The sequence below is a fragment of the Haliaeetus albicilla genome, chromosome 2 (assembly GCF_947461875.1).
Source record: "Haliaeetus albicilla chromosome 2, bHalAlb1.1, whole genome shotgun sequence".
In the NCBI taxonomy this organism is placed as follows: Eukaryota; Metazoa; Chordata; class Aves; order Accipitriformes; family Accipitridae; genus Haliaeetus; species Haliaeetus albicilla.
In genome coordinates this window covers 53850835-53870668 of record NC_091484.1, presented here as the reverse complement: position 1 = coordinate 53870668, position 19834 = coordinate 53850835, and the positions used below count along the sequence as shown (strand labels likewise).

Below are 19834 nucleotides of genomic sequence, written 5' to 3'. Positions count from 1 at the left end.
TGTGTTCTGTATTAGGTGATTTACACATCATATTTCCATTATATATGAAATCTAACATGAAAGAAATGTAGCATACCCCTCCATTTCTTATTTTAATAGTGCTCCCCACACAAGTAGAGCCCTTTAAATGCAGCACCATTTCCAAAAAATACACTGGTATTCTACAGTAGAAAAGAATGTATAATACTACAGGACACTTTATTTGTCAGTTCATAATTAGTTATTAATGGTAACACATTACACAGTATTTCTAGAAAAGTTTTTCAAAAATTGTAGATACAACTCCAATATTTAGAAAACTTAATTTTTTGAACGTTAAACTCAGCAATGTAATTGCTTCAACTATTAGAAACTATCTGGTGAGCCAAAGCTAAGTCTTCAAAATAAAAACCTTAATATGACAGCACCTCCAAGAGGTGAATCATAATATAAATTCAATATAAAATTCAAAATATCTGACCTCATGTTTCAGACATCATGCAGTGTAAATTTAGGGATCATCACAGATTGAGAAGTAAACATATTAAAAGTTTAGTGATTCAATGGAATCATTAAGTTTTAGATACTTTAAATATAAAGAAAACATTTGTACTGTGTCCATATTGGTTGATCCCAATGACCAAAGGCATTTGCTTAAAAGAGCAGATGTGTAAGCATGATTTGTCACATTTAAATAACAAATTAAAAAAAATAATCCAGTTTTAAGTAACTTCTTCTCCCCAAAATACACAGTTTAAGCTACTTAAACACATGCACTATAAGACCTATCCACAAAAATAATTTTTGGGGGTACCACTATTACATTTGTTAGCTTCAGGCCAGTCTTTTAGAAATCCACAGATAAAACCAATATAGGAAGATCCAAGTATTCTTCATGCTTTTGCAACCTAGAAATTACTGTATGCCTGGAACTGGAGCTCTAATTTAGAGCATGGCCCAGAATGAAAAGCAGAATGAAAGAGAAAGCCTTGTAATTCTGTAATTACTTCATATCCAAACAACTGTTATTTTCTGTTTTTTTAAATCAATTCAAAAAACTACTTTCCCCTAAAAAAGCAACCTACTATGATAGCAGTTTCTGCATATTTACAAATAATCCCCCCAAAACAGGGGATGATGGGAGAAATTGATACATTAAGAAAACTATATATAACATCGCATTAATAGTTAATGCAATTTACAACAATTTCACTGTGTTTTATCAACAGAATATGCCACTTTAGATCAATGTCTTCATTAAGACTGGTTTATAGTTGAAATTACAGAATTTAAACCAAAGGTAACATGCATCACCTCAGTTTAATAATCCAGTATATTACAAAAAAAACAAACAATGCAAAGAGCATCATGTAGCATAACAGCTTTGTCTGGCTTCCTCTGGAGAGTGTTCTCAGTCTGCCCATAGTTGCACCTAGAAGTCCACCCGTAGAGTCAAAATCGTTATCCTACATTTAAAAAAAAACCAACACACAAAACAACAAAAACCATGTTACTCTGAGAAAAGAACCCCTAAAGCTTGCTAAGTGTAGTTCTTCCTGTTTTTTCAAATTTTCCAACACTAAAATTATTTCAGAGGCAGTTTCTGAAAATTAGCCAGGAAAAACTTTCACCCATCTACCCAGAGATACTTTTTTCCCCCCAAGCCAAAGCAAAATATAAGCAAAAAAGGCATTTCTGACTTCGCTATCTTTTGCTTCCCTCTTCTATTTTTAAATACAATATAAAACTGCCTTTTTCATAATACTATACATTTTCTAATTGAAAACATAGTCATATCTGAAGTATAAAGACCTTGCTTGTGCCTTGGAAGTAATGCATTTGCACATCTATCTTTTTGAACAGAAATATTGCTGCTGAATTAGTCAAACAATCAACAATAAGCTGTCAACATTCTAATACAAATTTTCATACTAAAAGGAGGAATGCTTTACATTACTAACTTCTTAATCCTGCCCCATATTTAAAGAAAGTTAGTGACTAAATACTTACCATTTCTGATAACATTTTATTTTGGTTTTTAACTTCTGTTCCAATTTCAATGGAAAGCTATTAAAAAAACCAAAAAGTCATCAGCTACACATAGATTAGAGAAACCAATCTAATACGCATGACATGACTAGCATTTCCCCAGCTAAAATGTGAAAACAGTACCTGGTATTTTCAAAAAAACAACATGCACAGTATTCTGTCAATAACCCTTAGGAGAGCCTGGGCTTAAAAGCAGCTCCAAAGTGAAACAGGGGAGAACCCACAGAGGCTTCTTAGCAGCTATTCCTTAGTAACAGTGCGTATCAGCACACTGACCTTGAACTCCTGAGCTGAACTCCTACAAGGGGCTCCAGGCCCCCATGCTTTGGATTAGCCAAAACCCATGTGTTTTTTGTGACACAACCTAAATCTCGTTATTTCTTACTGCTACATTTCACTGCAATCTATAATCAAGTCAAGAGTGGATCTGATTTTACATGAGGCTTCTAGGAAGATTATCTGAAGACTACTCCATACCCCAAAATTATTACATTGCACTAAAAGATGCAAAGGCTTGAAAGAGCACACAGTCTACTCCATGGGGCACTATCAACTGCACTGCTGACACACTGATTTTGAAGTGTAACATGCCAGAGAAGGAGACCAGAAATGAAATTATATAACAAAGGTCAAAGCTTTTTCTACCCCTTAACTTATTCTAAATTATTATTCTAAACCTAAGGTTTTAGATTCCATTTGAGGCTAAACAAATAACTTCTAAGCGGTAGCATTAGCAATAGGACTTCAAATGAGTTTGGGCCTAAGAATTCATTGGCTTGTACTACATATATAGAAACAGCACCTATTGCTAAGAATGTATTTTACAAAATCTTAAGTTGTTAAGAAAAATACACCCATGCAATTTTAATCATAGAGCTGTCTTTCAGTTAGACTTGCTTGATATAAGTCCTCAATCTCTGGAAGGAATCAGAATCATTAAAACAAACATCTCTTTCAGAGGATATTAACACACTATTTCTAAGAGCTGTTTTCACATTACAGATTTATCTGGAGATACAGCAGAAACTGATGAGCCACAATGGTAACACCAAAAAGACATAGTGCATTTTCTTAAATGAAACAGTTTACTGACCTAAACTCAAAGTTTCTAGTTTCTGCAGGGACAGTAATTCATTCTGTAGGACAGTAAGCCGTAATACCACAGCTGTCCAAGATTAGCAAAAAAGGACACCTTTAGCTTAAAAATATAATTAAAAGGACAAATCAGTTATACAAATGAATGATTGTGCCTTTTGGCTGACAATAACTCTTTCTTGTATTTGTATTGGGTTTGTGTGGCAAGGTTTTGGTGGGGGGGGGGCTACAGGGGTGGCTTCTATAAGAAGCTGCTGGAAGCTTCTCCCGTGTCTGATAGCACCAGTGCCAGCCGGCTCCAAGACAGACCCACCACTGGCCAAGGCTGAGCCCATCAGTGATAGTGGTAGTGCCTCTGGGATAACAGATTTAAGAAGGGGAGAAAGACCTGCACAATTGCATCCGGAGAGAGGAGTGAGAATATGCAAGAGAAACAACCCTGCAGACACCAAGATCAGTGAAGAAGGAGGGGGAGGAGGCGCTTCAGGAGCCGGAGCAGAGATTCCCCTGCAGCCCGTGGAGGTCCACGGTGGAGCAGATATCCACCTGCAGCCCGGGGAGTACCCCACACAGGAGCAGGTGGGTTCCCGAAGGAGGCTGTGACCCCGTGGGAACCCCGTGCTGGAGCAGGCTCCTGGCAGGAACTGTGGGCCCGTGGACAGAGGAGCCCACGCTGGAGCAGGTTTGCTGGCAGGACTTGTGACCCTGCAGGGGACCCACGCTGGAGCAGTCTGTTCCTGAAGGACTGCACCCCATGGAAGGGACCCATGCTGGAGCAGTTCGTGAAGAACTGCAGCCTGTGGGAAGGACTCACATTGGAGAAGTTCGTGGAGGACTGTCTCCTGTGGGAGGGGCCCCACACTGAGCAGGGGAAGAGTGAGGAGTCCTCCCCCTGAGGACAAAGGAGCAGCAGAAACAACGTGTGATGAATGGACTGCAACCTCCATTCCCCATCCCCCTGGCTGCTGCACGGGAGGACGTAGAGAAAATCGGGAGTAAAGTTGTGCCCAGGAAGAAGGGAGAGGTGGGCAGAAGGTGTTTTAAGATTTAGTTTTTATTTCTCATTATCCTACTCTAATTTGACTGCTAATAAATTAAGCTAATTTCCCCAAGTTGAGTCTGTTTTGCCCATGATGCTAACTGGTGAGTGATCTCTCCCTGTCCTTATCTCCACCCACGAGTTTTTGTTATATTTTCTCTCTCCTGTCCAGTTGAGGAGGGTAGTGATAGCAGGGCTTTGGTGGGCACCTGGCATCCATCTAGGATCAACCCACCACAGTATTAAATTTATCTTTAAAACTAAGCCTACTGCTTCACTGGTCCATATAATTTAATTCAATAAACATGATGATACCACTATAATTAAATACTTACTGATTTAATGGCACTGACTTTTGTACGCAGACTTTCTGTTAACCTCTCATTTTCTTCTTCATAAACACTGTATCCACTATTGGTATAGCCATAGTTACCAGCAGGTGCTCCATCGCCTATGAACACAATAGTCAGTAGTTACAGACAGAACACACCATTGGAGCAAGTGCTCTTCACATGTTGAAAAGCACTCTTTCAATTTAAAAATGCACTTCCTTAATGTCACCCTTGGCAATCGGGAAGAGGCACTGCATGCTCCTGAGACACAAATTCAACCTTTGGCAAACGTGTAAGTTATCTTTCAATATGCAAATCAAAGAAGGAAAATTGAGGAATGGCTGTAATGTAAATACTATCAAATTTTTCCCCAGATAGTGTTTTCAGATGACTTCTATGGAAATCAACCTAGGCATTACATGGAGATGTGAAGGAAGCATTGAGGCCACTACACAGAGTGGTAAACCTAACCGATAATAGGAAAGTTGAGATCATTCTCTAACAAATACAAATACCACTTGATCACACATTTAAAGGAGAGATCACATGCACTTAAAGGAAAGAGCATACTCCGATCCTTACACATGTTTCTCTACAAACAAGACCTCAGACCAGAAGCCAGGCCTCTGACCAGAACACTGCCATTTCTGCCACCATTCTGCAGTTCTATTCTCACTCCCGCCTTTGCTTTTTGGGCAATGGAGCTTCAGGACTGTTACCCAGACAACTGACCCAGAAGAGTACGCAGGGCAGAAGGGAATGAAAGCTCCTCAGCTCCACACATTCACTCAGCTCCAACCTCTAATAAAGATCTCCTACAGACAGCAGCTGCACAGCAGCATGGGCACAAGAGAATTAAAGCCGTGTCCAGTCTGGACAATCAGTCTTAGACCTCAAACCTAAGTTTTGAAATGAAAGAAGAGAGGCCAAGACTGAAAAAGGCAAACAGAAAAGAACTATTATAAGCTTTGTGATAAAGATCCTACTAGATTAATTCAACTAACAAACCAGTTATAACATTAATCAATATTTATATGGCTAGTCAGAATGCCACACTAAAATTGTCTGAATGCCTTTGGTTAACTCCTCTTCAACGCACTTTAAAGATTTTTGTGTTTGGGTGCCTTCTAACTTTTTGAGGAAAAAGGGAGAGAAGAGAGACACCAACTACACTCACAGATAAAGCTCTGTCTCAAACAGTTTCATTGTGTGCTTGGCATATGTAATGTTAAGATTTTAAAAGAGAGAATTACAATGCTACTTTGACAACAGGTATCATTTTATATTAAACCATAAAGCTGTTCTTTATACCTAAGTAATGACACTTTTTTTTTAGTTTGTACTTGTAAATTGTTTTAATGTTATTCTATAAGTTAAGCTAATGACAAATTCTCAACAAGACTGGGTGAAATGTGTGTTTCCATTTCATCCCACTGAGAGTCAAGAAGTTTTTTTTCCCCCACCTACATCAAAAGTACCAATGCCAAATACAGAAAGTTGACTAAAACGACATCATTTAGAGAGTCAGGGTTGTTCTCAGTGTGTCTTATTTTACAAATGCATCTAATTATAGTACTTCCTACCAAGTGATGCACAATTTTGAATAAGTTTATAAGTTAATATACCACATAGCTTCAGGCCAAAATACCATAACTACGATTCTTATACAGACTGTGACATAGCAGATATGAAGAACTGCCCCAAAGCTTTTAAACAGGCACAGTTGCTTATGTATATGGAATAGAAAGCACAGTGAAGAAGCCTGGCTACAACTGTTTACAGGAAGGACAGAAACTTCAGCATGGCAGTTCTATGGGCTGTCTTGCAACACAGCTCATTGACATGTAATATGGACATGACCATAACATAATCGCAGGCTAAAAAAGAAGTAGCAGGTAGCTGGTGGCAACTGCAGAAGTATTGGTGCCCAGCTTCTATTTCCAGCCTACTAAATAAAAAGTAACTCCGGACTGACAGTTGAAATGTCAAGGCAAAGCAGCAAATTTTACTGCAGCTGAAAACAGACATTTAAGCCTTCTGCTTTACCTTCCAGCAGATTTTTTAAGTAGTTTCAGGATGTGCCTTAAGGCACTGTTTGCCAGAGACATGCTAAAAGAAGGCATGCTCTTTCCCCTCGCTCCTTCCATAAACATCCATCACTTCACTTTTTCAGAAGCAGCACACTGAGCTGGATGGCCTTCAGTCTAACCCCTCTCAGTTCATAGCCAAGAGCGAGCTGTTAGTCTGTCAAAGAACAGGACAGAAGACCTAAGCATTATCAAATGCCTACCTTTTTGTGATAAGCATCCCAACAGCTCTCTCGATCTAGTAAGAGGCATATCCAATACTCGTTTTATCTTGTGAAAATACTATTACACAACACAAATCAGAAGTGTAGAAGTAAATCTAGGGTGGTGTTACAGACACACCTGGTTTAGCCATATGGCATTTATTGCCTCCTAAATACTCACTTTCTAGGAAGAAGTACCAGAACTCGGTCATAAACTTCTGAGGCATAAACATTACCTAAGCTTTACAGTGAGGTCACAGCACCTACCTGGTTCTAGAGCATGACATGGGAGTTCAAAGTTTGTTTGTAGTCATCAGTGTGACTGCTGGTTGAAAAATGAGGCCTAAGTGTCTCAAAACACTCAACAGAAACTCTGCAGAGATTTCTGCATTTGCACCAGATTGCATTTGTAACAAATTGACAATAGTTGGGCTTCCCGCCCCCCCCCAGACATAGCAGGAAAACACACAGAAGTACCAAAATTAAAAAACAACTCCGAATTTGGAAAGGACATGCCTCAAACCAACGCTCCGTGAGAACCATTCATGAACGCAGTTAACTACAAATCCCAGCACTCCTCTGTAAATCCAGCTGAGCTAGAAAGGAAAGGGAGACAGAGGCGCGGGCCACGGCTCTTCCCACGCGAAACCTCCCGGGCTCTGCTGCAAGCCTACACCCACCGGAACAGCCCCCCCCCCCCCGCAGAGGGACCCCCCACCCGGGGACGGGTCGGGCCTTGCCCCGTCGGCTCTCGGCAGCGGCTCCCACAGGCCCGGGCACGGTCCGCCCCGGCCCGCTCCGCTGAGCTGTTCACCGCCCCTCCCTCCCCGTTGAACCCTCCAGCACCAGCCGAGGGGGGGCCGCGCAGCCGCTGCCCACCGCCGAAGCCCCGCCAGGCCGGGCGGGTCGGGGTGGGCGCCGCGGCCCGGCCCGGCCCGCTGGGCGGCTGCAGGCCCCGCCGCCGAGGACCGCCCGCCGCGCTTACCCAGCCCCGCGCGCCTCATGGCTGTGGCCGGAGCTGCCGAAGGAAGAGGAGGAGGAGGGCGGGAGCGGCTCCCGCGCCCACAGCGCCGGAGGGAAGCGGGGCTCGGCGGGGCGGCCGCGGCCCGGCTCTGGCTCCTCCGGCTCCGGCCCAGCCGCCCGGCTCATTCACCCGGCCAGCGCCACGACAGCGCTCCGCGCCGCGCGGCCCGCTGGGTACCGCGAGCTCCGGCGGGGCGGGGCGGCCCGCGCGGGGGCTGACGGGGGCTGTAGTTCCACGCCAAAGGCGGGGCGGGGCGGCGGCGCCGCTGAGGAGAGGAGAGGCCCGGCCCGGCCCGGCCCCGGCGGTGGGCGGGCTGGGGACGCGTGCCTGGCAGAAGCCGTCCCGCTCAGAGCCTCCGGCTCCTCCAGCCCTGGGGGGCACCGGTCCTCCGGGCTGGAGCACGGTGTCCCCGCAGCAGCCTGAGGCGTCGAACCAGCGTGGCGTTCGTCAGGGGGCAGCGTGACAGGCCGTTCGGCCCCGGCACTGCCCCTGCGCCCGGCTGGCCCCGAAAAGGGCGTGGTGTACTAGGAGCGTACGCTTCAGGGGAGCGGGACTGCGGGACGGCGGCTTGGGGGGCAGGCGAAGGCGTCAGGGTAGCACGGCGGGGGAGCCTGGCCGCCGCTGGAGCGAGGGCCGGCGGAGCGCCTTGCTCCCCCCACAGCCGCCGCCCCGCGGCTTCAGAGGAGCAAGTTCTGTTACATACAACCAGTCGCGAATTTCCTCAATACGCTACCTGTTCTAGCTTGCATTAAACTTTTTAAGAATTGATCCCGAAAGGCAAAAAGAATCTCGGCTTTCGTTTCAGGACACCGTCAGTACCTTATCGTTTTATGGTTTGAAAAAGAAAGATTCTCAGCAGTTGTCTTGTAACAGTAAAAAAATTAAACTTCAGTGCTGAATGGAGCTTTACCACTTTTTTTTTCCCCACTGCCTATTTAGAAGTAGCAGGAATGCTACTGCAGCATACAGCAACTCGAATTGGAAACCTGCAGATTTCATTATTGTTGAATCTTCAGTTCTCTGAATGATTTAAATTTCATTTGCAAAGGTAATTTCTTCTTTATTCTTTAATCCCTTGCAATGCTTCACCAGAAATGGGTTTCACCTGCTTTTATTAAGGATGTGACTCACGCTGTATACCAGTGGATTGAATTTATTTCCCAGGATGATACCAGAATGATTTATCAGTACTCCAGCATAAAGCAAACAACATCATGGAGTCCATTCAGAGTTTGCTATTTCAGGTGTGGCATCCACTGGACTAAAGAAGCTGCACTGGCTTTTCCAATTACAACGTGCTGCCACAGCATTAATTGCTTTGGTATTTGGGTTCTGGTAGGAGCTAAGACACCCAGTATAGGACCAAGACCCACTTGTATCGTACAAGCTATGTAAATGCAGACCAAAGCTCCTACTTCAATGAGCTTGCAGTATAACAGGAGTCTTCATCTAGGCAGGTGAAGTTGTAGAAGGAAAAATAAAACAGCTCTTGTCAATGAGAAGGCCTCTACCCTCCTGCTGACATCCTGTGTAATTGCTGTAAGACACCACATGTATCTTTTTGCTGTGGATAAAAACACAAATAATTGCAGCGTTTTTTTCTCTCTACTTGTCAAAGTTCAATTGAGATGTTAGTCTTCTACCAGCCCAACTTTAAGACAGACATTGAGAAGCTGTTGTTCATTTATTTACTTCTCAGTCACATCTGGATGCCTACATCTCAAACAGCATTATAAAGAGTAAATTGAGTATAATTTAGAAACTGGCCCTTTATTTAATATTTGATAATTAAAGCAGCTTATCCAAAATTTCAACTAAGGCATTAGTTACACATACAAAACAGAAGAGAAAGCCAAGGAGAAGAAATGGACTGCATAACTGTTACCCATACTGTGCAGTGTGAAGCTAATCTCCATGGGATTTTGCCTGGAACGCAGCAATTCTTACAGGAGTTTGCAAGCTGCCATCACTGATGACTTGAAACTTGATTTACATAATTTCAGGGAAATATGTCAGTTGTTTCAAAGAAGGGAAAAGTACTATCACCAGATTAAAGATGCTGTTCATGCTAAAACCATCTGAAGTTCACAGATAGGCCCATTTCTTACCTGGCCAGGACAAAGAGGACTCTTAATGGATTACATGCTTAAAACAGCAAAATTCAGATGCTGTAAAATTTAGAGAAAATTAACAGATTGTGAGAAAACCTTCTTCATGAGTGCTTCAGATTTAAACTAGGGCTCTCTTAGGAGCAATATCCTCATCAAACACACAATTTTTGAAGGAGGGTTAGGGTGAGTCTGTGCAGTAACTGAATAACCAGAGAGTAAAATTGAGGCTCCAGGAGGCAGTAGGAAAATGTCTTTTAGTAACAGCTGGGCTCAGTCTGTCATTGATATGTATCATTTTATTTACATTTTTTTCTTCATGCAGTATCCAAGAAAATGATTACATTTGGTGGCATGGCTATATGAAAAGATTATTGTTTACTGTATTTGCTATTCTATGTCACCCTTCCCCCCCCATGACTCTTCTTCCATTTTTCATTAAGTACAGATTTATACATAACAAGGTAAAAAAAGTACATCTCCCCACTAGGGTTGTAGTTATAATTCACTGTTAAGGGGCTCATTGTTCATTTTTACTTAAATTTTCTGTAAAATAAAATCCCAATTAGCCACAGGCAAGGTGTTCACAACTCATAGTGTTTATATCTGTAATCTGCTTATGATGTTTTGAAATAACATATTGAGTCTATATGCAATTTATAAATAGGACATTTAATTCTTCACAGTTTCTTACAGCAAAGCGTAGAAATTATACTGACTTGATTAATGTTTCAAATCCGTTTACATCGTATTGAATTTATGGTTTTTTCATAGACTGAAAGTGCCTGGTAGAAAAGTTAATTTTATAGTTCTCCTGACGTTACAATAATGAAATCATGATTGCATGTGACAACAGAGGCTGGACGTAGAGGTCGACTGGTTATCATTAATATTCACTATGTTTATGTTGTATTTCCATTGATCGGTTTTATTCATATTAAATAGTTTCACAGAATGAGTCTGTGAAATAAACACCATTTTCCTGTTGACGTGGTTAATTGTACTCCTCTTGGCTTTCCGGCCCATTCCTGGCAGCTCTGCCACACAGAGGCCATGCCTTAGGCTCCCCAGCTTTGTAAACCAGCTGTGCATGGTTAGCAGGTGTGGCTGCAGCTGTTCCTTAGCATCTGCAGTTCTTCCTGCCAGAAAGCCTGAAGGAGTAGTCAGCAAGTGGTTTTAAGATGACTGACTCATCAACATTTTGTTCATCAGTGATAACAGATAGGAAGAAAAAGCACCAAAAAAAAAAAAAAAAAGGATGTATGCAGTCTGCAAGCTTATCTGTCTCAACCGTGTTTTTATAATCTTTTAATAGTAGCCTACACAGGTGTGTCATTGTCAGACACCCTGCTTAGGCAATGTGTATGTCAGTCTCTTTTCCCCAAAATATTAATGAACAATTACTCCTTCTTATAAAAAAAACCCAAAACAACAAAACCCCCATATCTTTTATAAAAGGGGTGTTTCGCATGTCCTACCAACTGTTCTACCACTGCTACCATTTTCTGGTTCTCTTTACTGTCTCCTGTTAAACTAGATTAATACATTTACATAGAAAACAGCCCATATATTTGATTAGTAGATTACTCCATGACTCCATCGCAAAAGCAATAAAAAGGAAAAAAAAAACAGGGAAGCTGTCCGAAAAGATCCTGTATAATCAAACTTCCAATGCACAACTGAAAGCCCAGGAATCTTATTAACATGATAATAATAATGACGTGATTATCACTGAATTTTTAAATAAGTAACCAGAATGTCAATGTTCTTACATGTTTGATAAACAGGTTTTCACAGTCATCATGATTAACTTGCTACTTTCAACAATTATAGGCTGTGAAAACAGCCTAACAAGTCACAGGCATCATTAGAGAGTTGAAAAGCTGATATTGCATGATATTATGTTAGTATCAAATATTTCAATCACTGTTTTTTTAAGCAGTAAGCTTCAATCATTAAATATTTGCTAGTTAAATCTTGATCCATTGTGCAATTAAGTAACAGCTGACAAGACATATCTAAGTAAAACTAATACATTAACCAAATAGAAGCAGAGCTAGATCACAGAATATTTTTAATTAGGATTCATATCTTCAAAAAGGAGTAATGTCAGCATCTTTCATCAGTATCCTTGTCACTTAATATCCTGGTTTATTCTAAGGCTATTTAGCAAATGAGAGCCCTCAAAACGCTTCTATGCCAGTGAACTCAGTCAGATCACTCAGGTGTTTCCTCCCATATTTTGAAAGCTGACAAAACTGACACTGGACTTAGGATGTCATCAGCCTTCTTCTTCCTGGTTGTGTTCTCCAAATGGCATCCTCATGAAAAACAGAAGCTGCCATGTCAAACCATACCTTCCGTAAGACTTTAAATAGGGGGCTGATCACAGCTGCTGCTCCTTGCCACCTACACTGTCAAGCAAAGAATCAATCATCCTAGTCACAAGTGGAATAGTATGTGCAGTCGTTATTCAAGTTCTTTAATGTGACAACATATGTGAATCACTGCAAGTACTGACAAACCTATCAGTTTCCCATCAGAATGATTCAAAACATTATTAAATACCATCAAAGAGAACCATGGCTGTTTCTGGTCTTAATGCATTTCCATCATAGGTGGCAACTTCTTTCTGGGATAGTAAGGTTTGGAGTCATCTTATCTGCCAAAATAGCCTTTTATTGTTTTTAAAGATAACAAGAAGGTACTTGGACAAGACTCTGGGAACTCCTGTTATGTTTGATAAAACCGTGTTGCTGGGAATCAGGGGAGCTTCCTTGAACATAGGCAATTGTCCTCATCCATGCCTGGTCATCCGAGGCTTTTCCATACAGAGATTCAAAGGATCATTAACATTTTGTATCTCTAAAGACTTCCTGTCTCATAGCTTTGCATGTGTATATGATTACAGGTTGAAAAATCATGTAAACTCATAATAAGATTTTACAACTCAGCAAATATGCTTAGAACAAAATTTACACTGTGTATTTACGTGAAGTTGTGGCTGTAATGCATTCCATGTTATTTACTTGTTCCTGATTTCAGTATCATCTCAGTTTTTCCAGTCACAGTAAATGTAATCCTGAGGGAGGCCTCAGGAAGCTTGCTTGGTTGGTCAGACACGCGTCAGCAGCAAAAGACCAGTGAGGGAAGGAGAAGCAACATGTATGGTTGCATCAGCAGAAAGTATCTAGTAAGAAAGTCCAGTCTTTTTCACTTTTACAGCACTTATTAACAGTGAAGGTATCTTCCTCCTCACTTTGATATAAGCTATGTTTGGGAAATACTGAGCTTTATGTAAGTTCATGGATAATATAATATCATTATTATTTATTTGATTGTTGTTGCTAAATACTGTGATTCTGCTTATTCTTTCCTTTAGTTACTTTTTAGTAGCATTAGCTGCTCCATCTCTTGTTTGATTCTGCAGGGAACACACCCAGAAATCTCTGCTGTATTTTTATAGATTTCTTGTCAGTGCTGTTAAATTACATTGAAATAGAGAAGGAAGGCTATAGACACAACTGCTGATCTCCCTCCTAAATTTCATTACGTAGGGCTAGAATCAAAATTTACTGAAGTCATGGAGAATTTTTGTATTGACTTTGGATCAGGTTATAAATTTTTATTAAAAAAACAGCTCTGCTGATTCTTTGTCTTCCAAGTAGTGTATGCTGTGTAGTCTATGAATAATTCCAGTCATGATTTCTTTCTCTAATATTAAGGTACCATTTCTGTTGTCAGCTTTGACTGGGTAATAATATCAGCTGAATGAGTGATAAGAATTCAGAGCCATTGCAGCAGCCTGAGCATTAATAACTGTAAAGTCTAAAGAGGAGGACTAATACATTTAAAATAAAAAGCGGAAGTCAAAGTAATTTTTCATTTCAGTAAAACAAATGTACAGGATGAATGGAGCATACAGTTCCAATGCTTTGTAAGATGCAATTAAACAGTAATTTGATAATTTGCGTTGTTTATTTTGGCCTTTCAGACATGTGGGAAAGGCTTTCACCAGTCACAATAGAGAATTCAATAAAAGCAGAGCATTTAAGCACAATGAATTTCAGCGAGGGGAGAGCTGTTTTGCAGACCTGTATCTAGGCAGAGCATTTTACTGCAGCACATTTCCCAAGACAAATGGGGCAGACATCATCCTTGTTTCCTTGTCCAGCAAAGCAAAACTGAGAATGTGAATCAAGATTCCTGGATGCTAGAGCTAGCTTTGTGCTAGCTTTGTACTTGGCCACTGGAGAGTTACTTAAAAAAAAAAATAATAAAAACATCATGTACTTCTTTAATTCTCTTTAGTTTTCTCATAGGTCAACAAATTATGCACAAAACAATTTGTTTGATGACTAATTAGAGAAGCTAATGCCCAAACATAAATCTGCAAAAGCTCTTGCAAGTCCCTTATTTTCCAGAGAGACCGTTACAAATAAATTACCCATTCAAAGCACCTTTATGAAGATCATTTTCGTCAGCTGTTGCATGGACTGCAGCAGCAGGGCTAATTACCTGTACTGGATGGAGCATGGTGCTAATGGATGACGTGGCTCCCTGTACTGTGGTGGCTCATTCAGAGTTTACTTGTGTGTTTCTGCAGAGCACTACATTATGCCACAAGAATATACATTTAATTTCTGTATTCATATTATTTGCCAGATGCAGTGTAGCAACTGGGAGGAAAGTGTAACATTGTTCTCCATAAAGATGCATCAATGCACTTCTAAGAAAAAGCTCTTTTAATGTTCTGAAAATCTGAGCACCTTATCTAGCTTTTAATGAAGCCAGTAATAAAATTTCATCAATTTTTATGGCTGAAGTAATTATAGTGTGGAAAGGATCATTAATTATAGTGTAGAAAGGATCATTATATTTCAGAATTAAGTCATAGGTTCTTTTCATGGTTTTCTGTAAATGTAGATAAAAGCAAACTTGCATTATGTTTTATGGTATACCATGAAGAAAGATTTCCTCTCCCACAACCCATTCACCAACAGAAGCAATCTTTGCTTGAAAATAACATGAAAAGGCATTGTCACTTTTATGGTCAAAAAGGACACGATATATGAGTTAGAATTAAATGACAGTCTACACGTTTATGCCACCACATACAAACATCTATTGTGGCATATATGCCATACTTGTAAACCCATAATTGGACAATAACCAGAATCCTCTGTCCCTTTAGGGATCATGTTAGGCAGAAGGTCTGGAGAACTGTCTGCAGGATAAAAAGGTTTCTACCCTGTTTAACCCCAGTTCAAGTCCACCAAACCAGCATCCTGTTGTGGATGTCTTGAGGTCCACCAGCCTGTGTCCAGTGGTGGGTTACTCCTTGGTTCAAGGTCCACCAGCTAGTACTTTGTTGTGGATTGGATTCTGGTTTACAGCTCAAAGGCTGCCAGACTGCTCTTATGTCTTACCCCTGAGTGCCGGCCTTGGCCTGATGGAACTCTATACCCCCCTGCTTGACTTGTGACAAATTAAGCAGCTCTCTTATCCAACACATTTTCCTTCCCTTTTATGCTTTGCTAAGGAGGCCTTATTCAGCTTATCCATCCTAGAAAACACCATTTTTATATCCCTGCTGCTCAGATGACCACCATCTTGAATAATTGTGATCTTTAGTTCTACATAGCCGAGTAAAGATGGGTTGGTATCTTTTAATCCTTTTACCCAGGAAATCCAATTATTTAGCTGAACCCTCTTATCCAAATCTCTTTCCTGAGATCCTGAATGAGGGGAAAGGGTCAGGTTGATGGTTTCTAGAGACTAACTTTCCCCAGAAGGGTTCAGGAAGGATGGAGAGCACACTATACACAAGTAAACTGTACTCAGAGTGATGGTCCTGAGTTGAATCCATATGCTACATGATCATTCTAATTAATTATACTTCAGCTGGAAACTCATAAAGCTAAAATGCAAATGTTAGTTTACTACAGCAATGCTGAGTGTCCATATACCCTACTGATGTAAAAGAAAACGTAAATAGCATATCTGAATTTCATACTCATGAATCCTTATTTATAAAGATAATTTTTCTTTAAATGAGATTACTAGGATAACCTCATATATTAAAAATAAAAACTGTTATTCAGTAAGACTGTCTTTTAAGTTATGTATTCCATATATATTTAAAGGCTATGCTTTAGTAATTACTAAATGAAGTATTCTCCCAGTGCCCCAGTCAGCATCCCTATTTTCTGACAGGATACATGGCCATGGATCTAGTTTCATGAGCTCTTCTGATGGCTTCCTGCTGAACAGTGTAGACCAACAGTAGAGTCAGCAGTATAAACTTTAGACCACATTCCTCCTTCATGGATCAGCACTGACCACAGTAAAGGTAGGGATGATTCTGGCCACATGATTCTGCCTTAGGAAATGCAGTTCTCTGTATCTGGACAAATCACGACCAACTGCAACGTGACTGACTGCATATTGCTTTAGGCTATTTCCAGAGATTACAGTTCTTAAGAAATTGATGGAAAGAAGTCTGGAAAAGACAACAAAACCAGACAGCAAACAAGGTGGGTCTGAGGCACCTGGCTCTCATGTGTTACATTTTGCACAGCTCGTCCTGTGCCAAAGCTCAGACTGGAGAGGCACTGGAGCCACTGCTGGTGTGCAGTTGGTCTGATATAAGTCTAACATATCCAGCATGTGCTGTGTGTGTGCAAGTTCAACATGCTTGTGCACGTGATGCTGGATCTACCACTCTCGGATCTGACTCATGCTCTTTATGAATCATAGGAAACACAAAAGATCCTGGGCCAGGTCCCGGAGAAAAATCTTGGTGATCTGCCAGGAGAGCAGGTCTAGCTCTAATTCTAGATTTGTGCCTCCTAACACGGTGGCACATGAGAGCTGAGATTCAGTGTAGGCTCACAAGCTACTGCCTGGAGAAAGGGCAGTATTTCCTCATTTCTCCTGCAGGACACAGTGCAGATGCCAGCTCAGAAAGTGTGGCTAGAAAGTGATACGCAGGATGGAGAATGAGGATAATTGGATTCTAAACTTTCAGAATAAATTCTGGGATGAAGCCAAACCTTTAACATCTCTGTTCCTCTGTTTCCCTGTCACTAAAACATTAATTTCTTGCCAAGGATGTTAAGAGGCTTATTTAATAATTTTTACTAATATGCTCTAAGGGCTTGAAATGTGGCTTAGGAAAGAAGAGTATTCTTCAAAGTCAGTGGAAGAAGAATGTCCATTCTTTGCATTACAGTAGCATCAAATGACCCGATCCGTCGTGTAAATCGTACAGGAAGACATGATTCCTCCCTCAGAGTCAGTGGGAGAGAAATGATCATTTTCTGTATTACAATAGAGTCAGGTGATAAGTATCTATATCTTGTAAGTTATATACAAAGGCATGATACCTGTCCCAGATACCTTATAACCCTTGTAACTCCTGTAGTATCTATTACGTTATTGTGAGTATTACATTTTCTGCCCCATTTTAGCAAAGAAGCCATTTGAAGGTAAAATAAATAGAAGTACAAACTTAATAAAAATAGATTAATTTAATATATAAAATATATTAATATATGTAAGTTTTTAGGATAATGTGGAAAAACTTTTTGTTAGAAATAATGTACATCTTGGTAAAAGAAGCTATATGTTTTCATGTTGCTGCACTGGATTTTCAAGTTTTATGAAAAAAATACGGAATGTGCAGACAAGTTTGCAAAATCATGTTCACCCATATCACCAAACAACTATACATGAAGAGCCTTCATGTGAGGCTGGCTGTTCAAGGTCATGATTTATTATGGACTAAATGCAAGTTCTGTGTATGCATTTACACTGCTGGTAATGAGAATCTATTCTAGGAATCACATAATTTATGGAGCAAAAGTCCATCGTAAGAATTATCAAGAAATATTTGACACCTGTCACCCTTCAACCAATTTATAACAAGAACTTTTTAAAATTTGGACAAAGATAGTTTGGGTTAAAAATAGGTAGATATGCTGCATTGTATTCTACCAATTGATTTTGTCAAAGCTTTCTCCTGACCTTTCCTGCGTCCCCCAAACACAGTGATTGTCAGAAAGGGGAAATTCATCTCTCCCTTATGGCACTGAGTGGCTGTACTTCCAACAGGGAAAGAGGTAGTCGGTAACATTCAGGAGGATCCCTGCACCCCGACATGCCAGCCGGTGCGAGAACTGAAGCACCCAGCTGCCAAGAGAGTGGGTGGAGAACTGAAGGCAGAGGAGATGCACCTTTCACTGCTGTCTCAGGCTGGACTTCTCCAGCATCAGCCTGGGTGATTTATGCCTGCTGCTCCTCAGGTGCCTGGGATAAAGCCCGGTGCCCCAGGTGAGCGCACGCACTGCCCTCTCGTTGGCCAAATCAGACAGCGGCCTCAGTGCTGATCCCGAGAGAAACCAGGAGCAGAGAGGGAGGGAGAGAAGGAAGGAAGGAAGGAAGAAAGAAAGAAAGAAAGAAAGAAAGGGGTGAGGGAGGGACCTTGCAAACTGCCTGGGGTGTAGTCAGCTCCAAGCTTTACCGTGAGCAATGAAGGTAATTAAATCTTTCTCCTCTGTTTTTTCTCTGTTGCCTAAAAAACTTAAGAACTTGCATAAGAGCTTTCCCTCCGCCAGCTTGTTATTACTTTTTTTTTTTTACTAGCCAGGTATTTTCAGGATACTTGTGGGAATTGAAGATCTTTAAGGCCATAACCCTTCTCAGATTCAACAGCACTTAGCTAGTGCTTGTGTTCAAATGGGTTCGGGGGACTGGAGGCAGTCTGACTGGGAAACAGATATCCTCCCAATAGCTGGGCAAGACTCCTCTACTGGGGAAGTGGAGGGAAAAAAGGGAGAGAGACTTACTTAGGCTGGAAGAAAATATGTGGGGAGGCAGAAGGAACTTAAAGCCTTGGATATGGTCCGTACAATCACAAAAGCAAGGAGGTTGTGCTGTGTAGGAGGCGTCCTAAGGGAGCTGAGATATTCAACCGTCCCTACCTGATAGAATTCTCAAAAGACATTGAATCCTGGCTAGACGGTCACACATGGCATAAGGGATGTGAATAACTTAGGCACCTGCACATGAGAGTATGATCCTTTGTGGTTCACTTTTACCACCTATTAGCTAAGAGGTTAATTAGATGAGTTGTTACAGCTTAACTTTGAGGGTCTTCAGTGAACTGTATTGTATAAAACTGGTTTTCAGGAATATCCTATGTGAACTTTGATAGCAATAAATTCTAGACAAGATCTTTAAAATAGTCCAACTGTTCATCTTCAATCTTTTAAGACCTTATTTTTCCTAAAACTCTGGACAATATAAACTTAAAGTCAAATTAAATTGTTTACATATACTGTGAATGATCAGCAAAACAATTGAAACTCTTACTGGGAGACCATAACACACTGATGGTTAAGATTTTATTTAATGGAATACTCCTGAGGATTTTAAATTACATTTAAGAAGAGAATATGAAAAGATTGTTTTCTTTCCAGAGCTGAATTATTAGTAGGTTTGTACTGAGTTGCAGGACATCATTATTATTTTTACATCAGTAATGCCTTTCTAACCTCAATTAGCAGGAGACCAGAAGCCACACTATGAATCTTTCACTGAAATGCAGTTGTCAGCTATGTAAATGGCTTTATAAATGCATCCCAAAAATGGAAATGGTTTATGCAAATTAACCTGAACCACAGTGTGCAAGATGAGAAGTGTAAGAAATGATGGAATTAACTCAGTGGTGTTGGGAAGCATCATTGGACTCCACCTGAAAGGAAAAGCATCACTTGGAGAATCAACTGAGTTCCACCAGAGGGGGGAAAGGAGACCTAGCTAATGTTCTCAGAAGTGCTAGGGTAGGTGGAGGACAGCTCTCCCACTCACCCCTTTCCCTTGTAAAAGTATTTTTTCATTCTCAGACTGTTTCTT

General features: G+C 40.9%; 1 protein-coding gene and 1 long non-coding RNA gene across 3 annotated transcripts in view; one reads left to right on the top strand and one right to left on the bottom strand.

Annotated features, from left to right (window-relative positions):
* Positions 1 to 179: 179 nt before the first annotated feature.
* Positions 180 to 7984, bottom strand: BET1 (Bet1 golgi vesicular membrane trafficking protein). The gene is made up of 4 exons (XM_069774913.1): positions 7770 to 7984; positions 4498 to 4613; positions 1990 to 2046; positions 180 to 1445 (listed from the first exon to the last, which is right to left on the bottom strand). The coding sequence occupies exons 1-4, from the start codon at positions 7786 to 7788 to the stop codon at positions 1290 to 1292; spliced, it is 348 nt and encodes a 115-aa protein (XP_069631014.1). The 5' UTR covers positions 7789 to 7984; the 3' UTR covers positions 180 to 1289.
* A 2896-nt stretch (positions 7985 to 10880) lies between these two features.
* Positions 10881 to 19834, top strand: part of LOC138683284 (uncharacterized) — a 65303-nt gene continuing 56349 nt past the window's right edge. For both annotated transcript variants that reach the window (XR_011322882.1, XR_011322881.1), the window contains exons 1-2: positions 10881 to 12561; positions 12973 to 13109. This is a non-coding gene — a long non-coding RNA (uncharacterized lncRNA). The remainder of the gene's footprint in view (positions 12562 to 12972; positions 13110 to 19834) is intronic.

Coding starts and splice junctions, on each gene's coding strand:
- BET1 (XM_069774913.1), bottom strand. Junction 2,047..4,497: donor AAGTCAGTGCCATTAAATCA/GTAAGTATTTAA, acceptor TTTTTTTAATAG/CTTTCCATTGAAATTGGAAC. Junction 1,446..1,989: donor ATAAAATGTTATCAGAAATG/GTAAGTATTTAG, acceptor TTTTAAATGTAG/GATAACGATTTTGACTCTAC.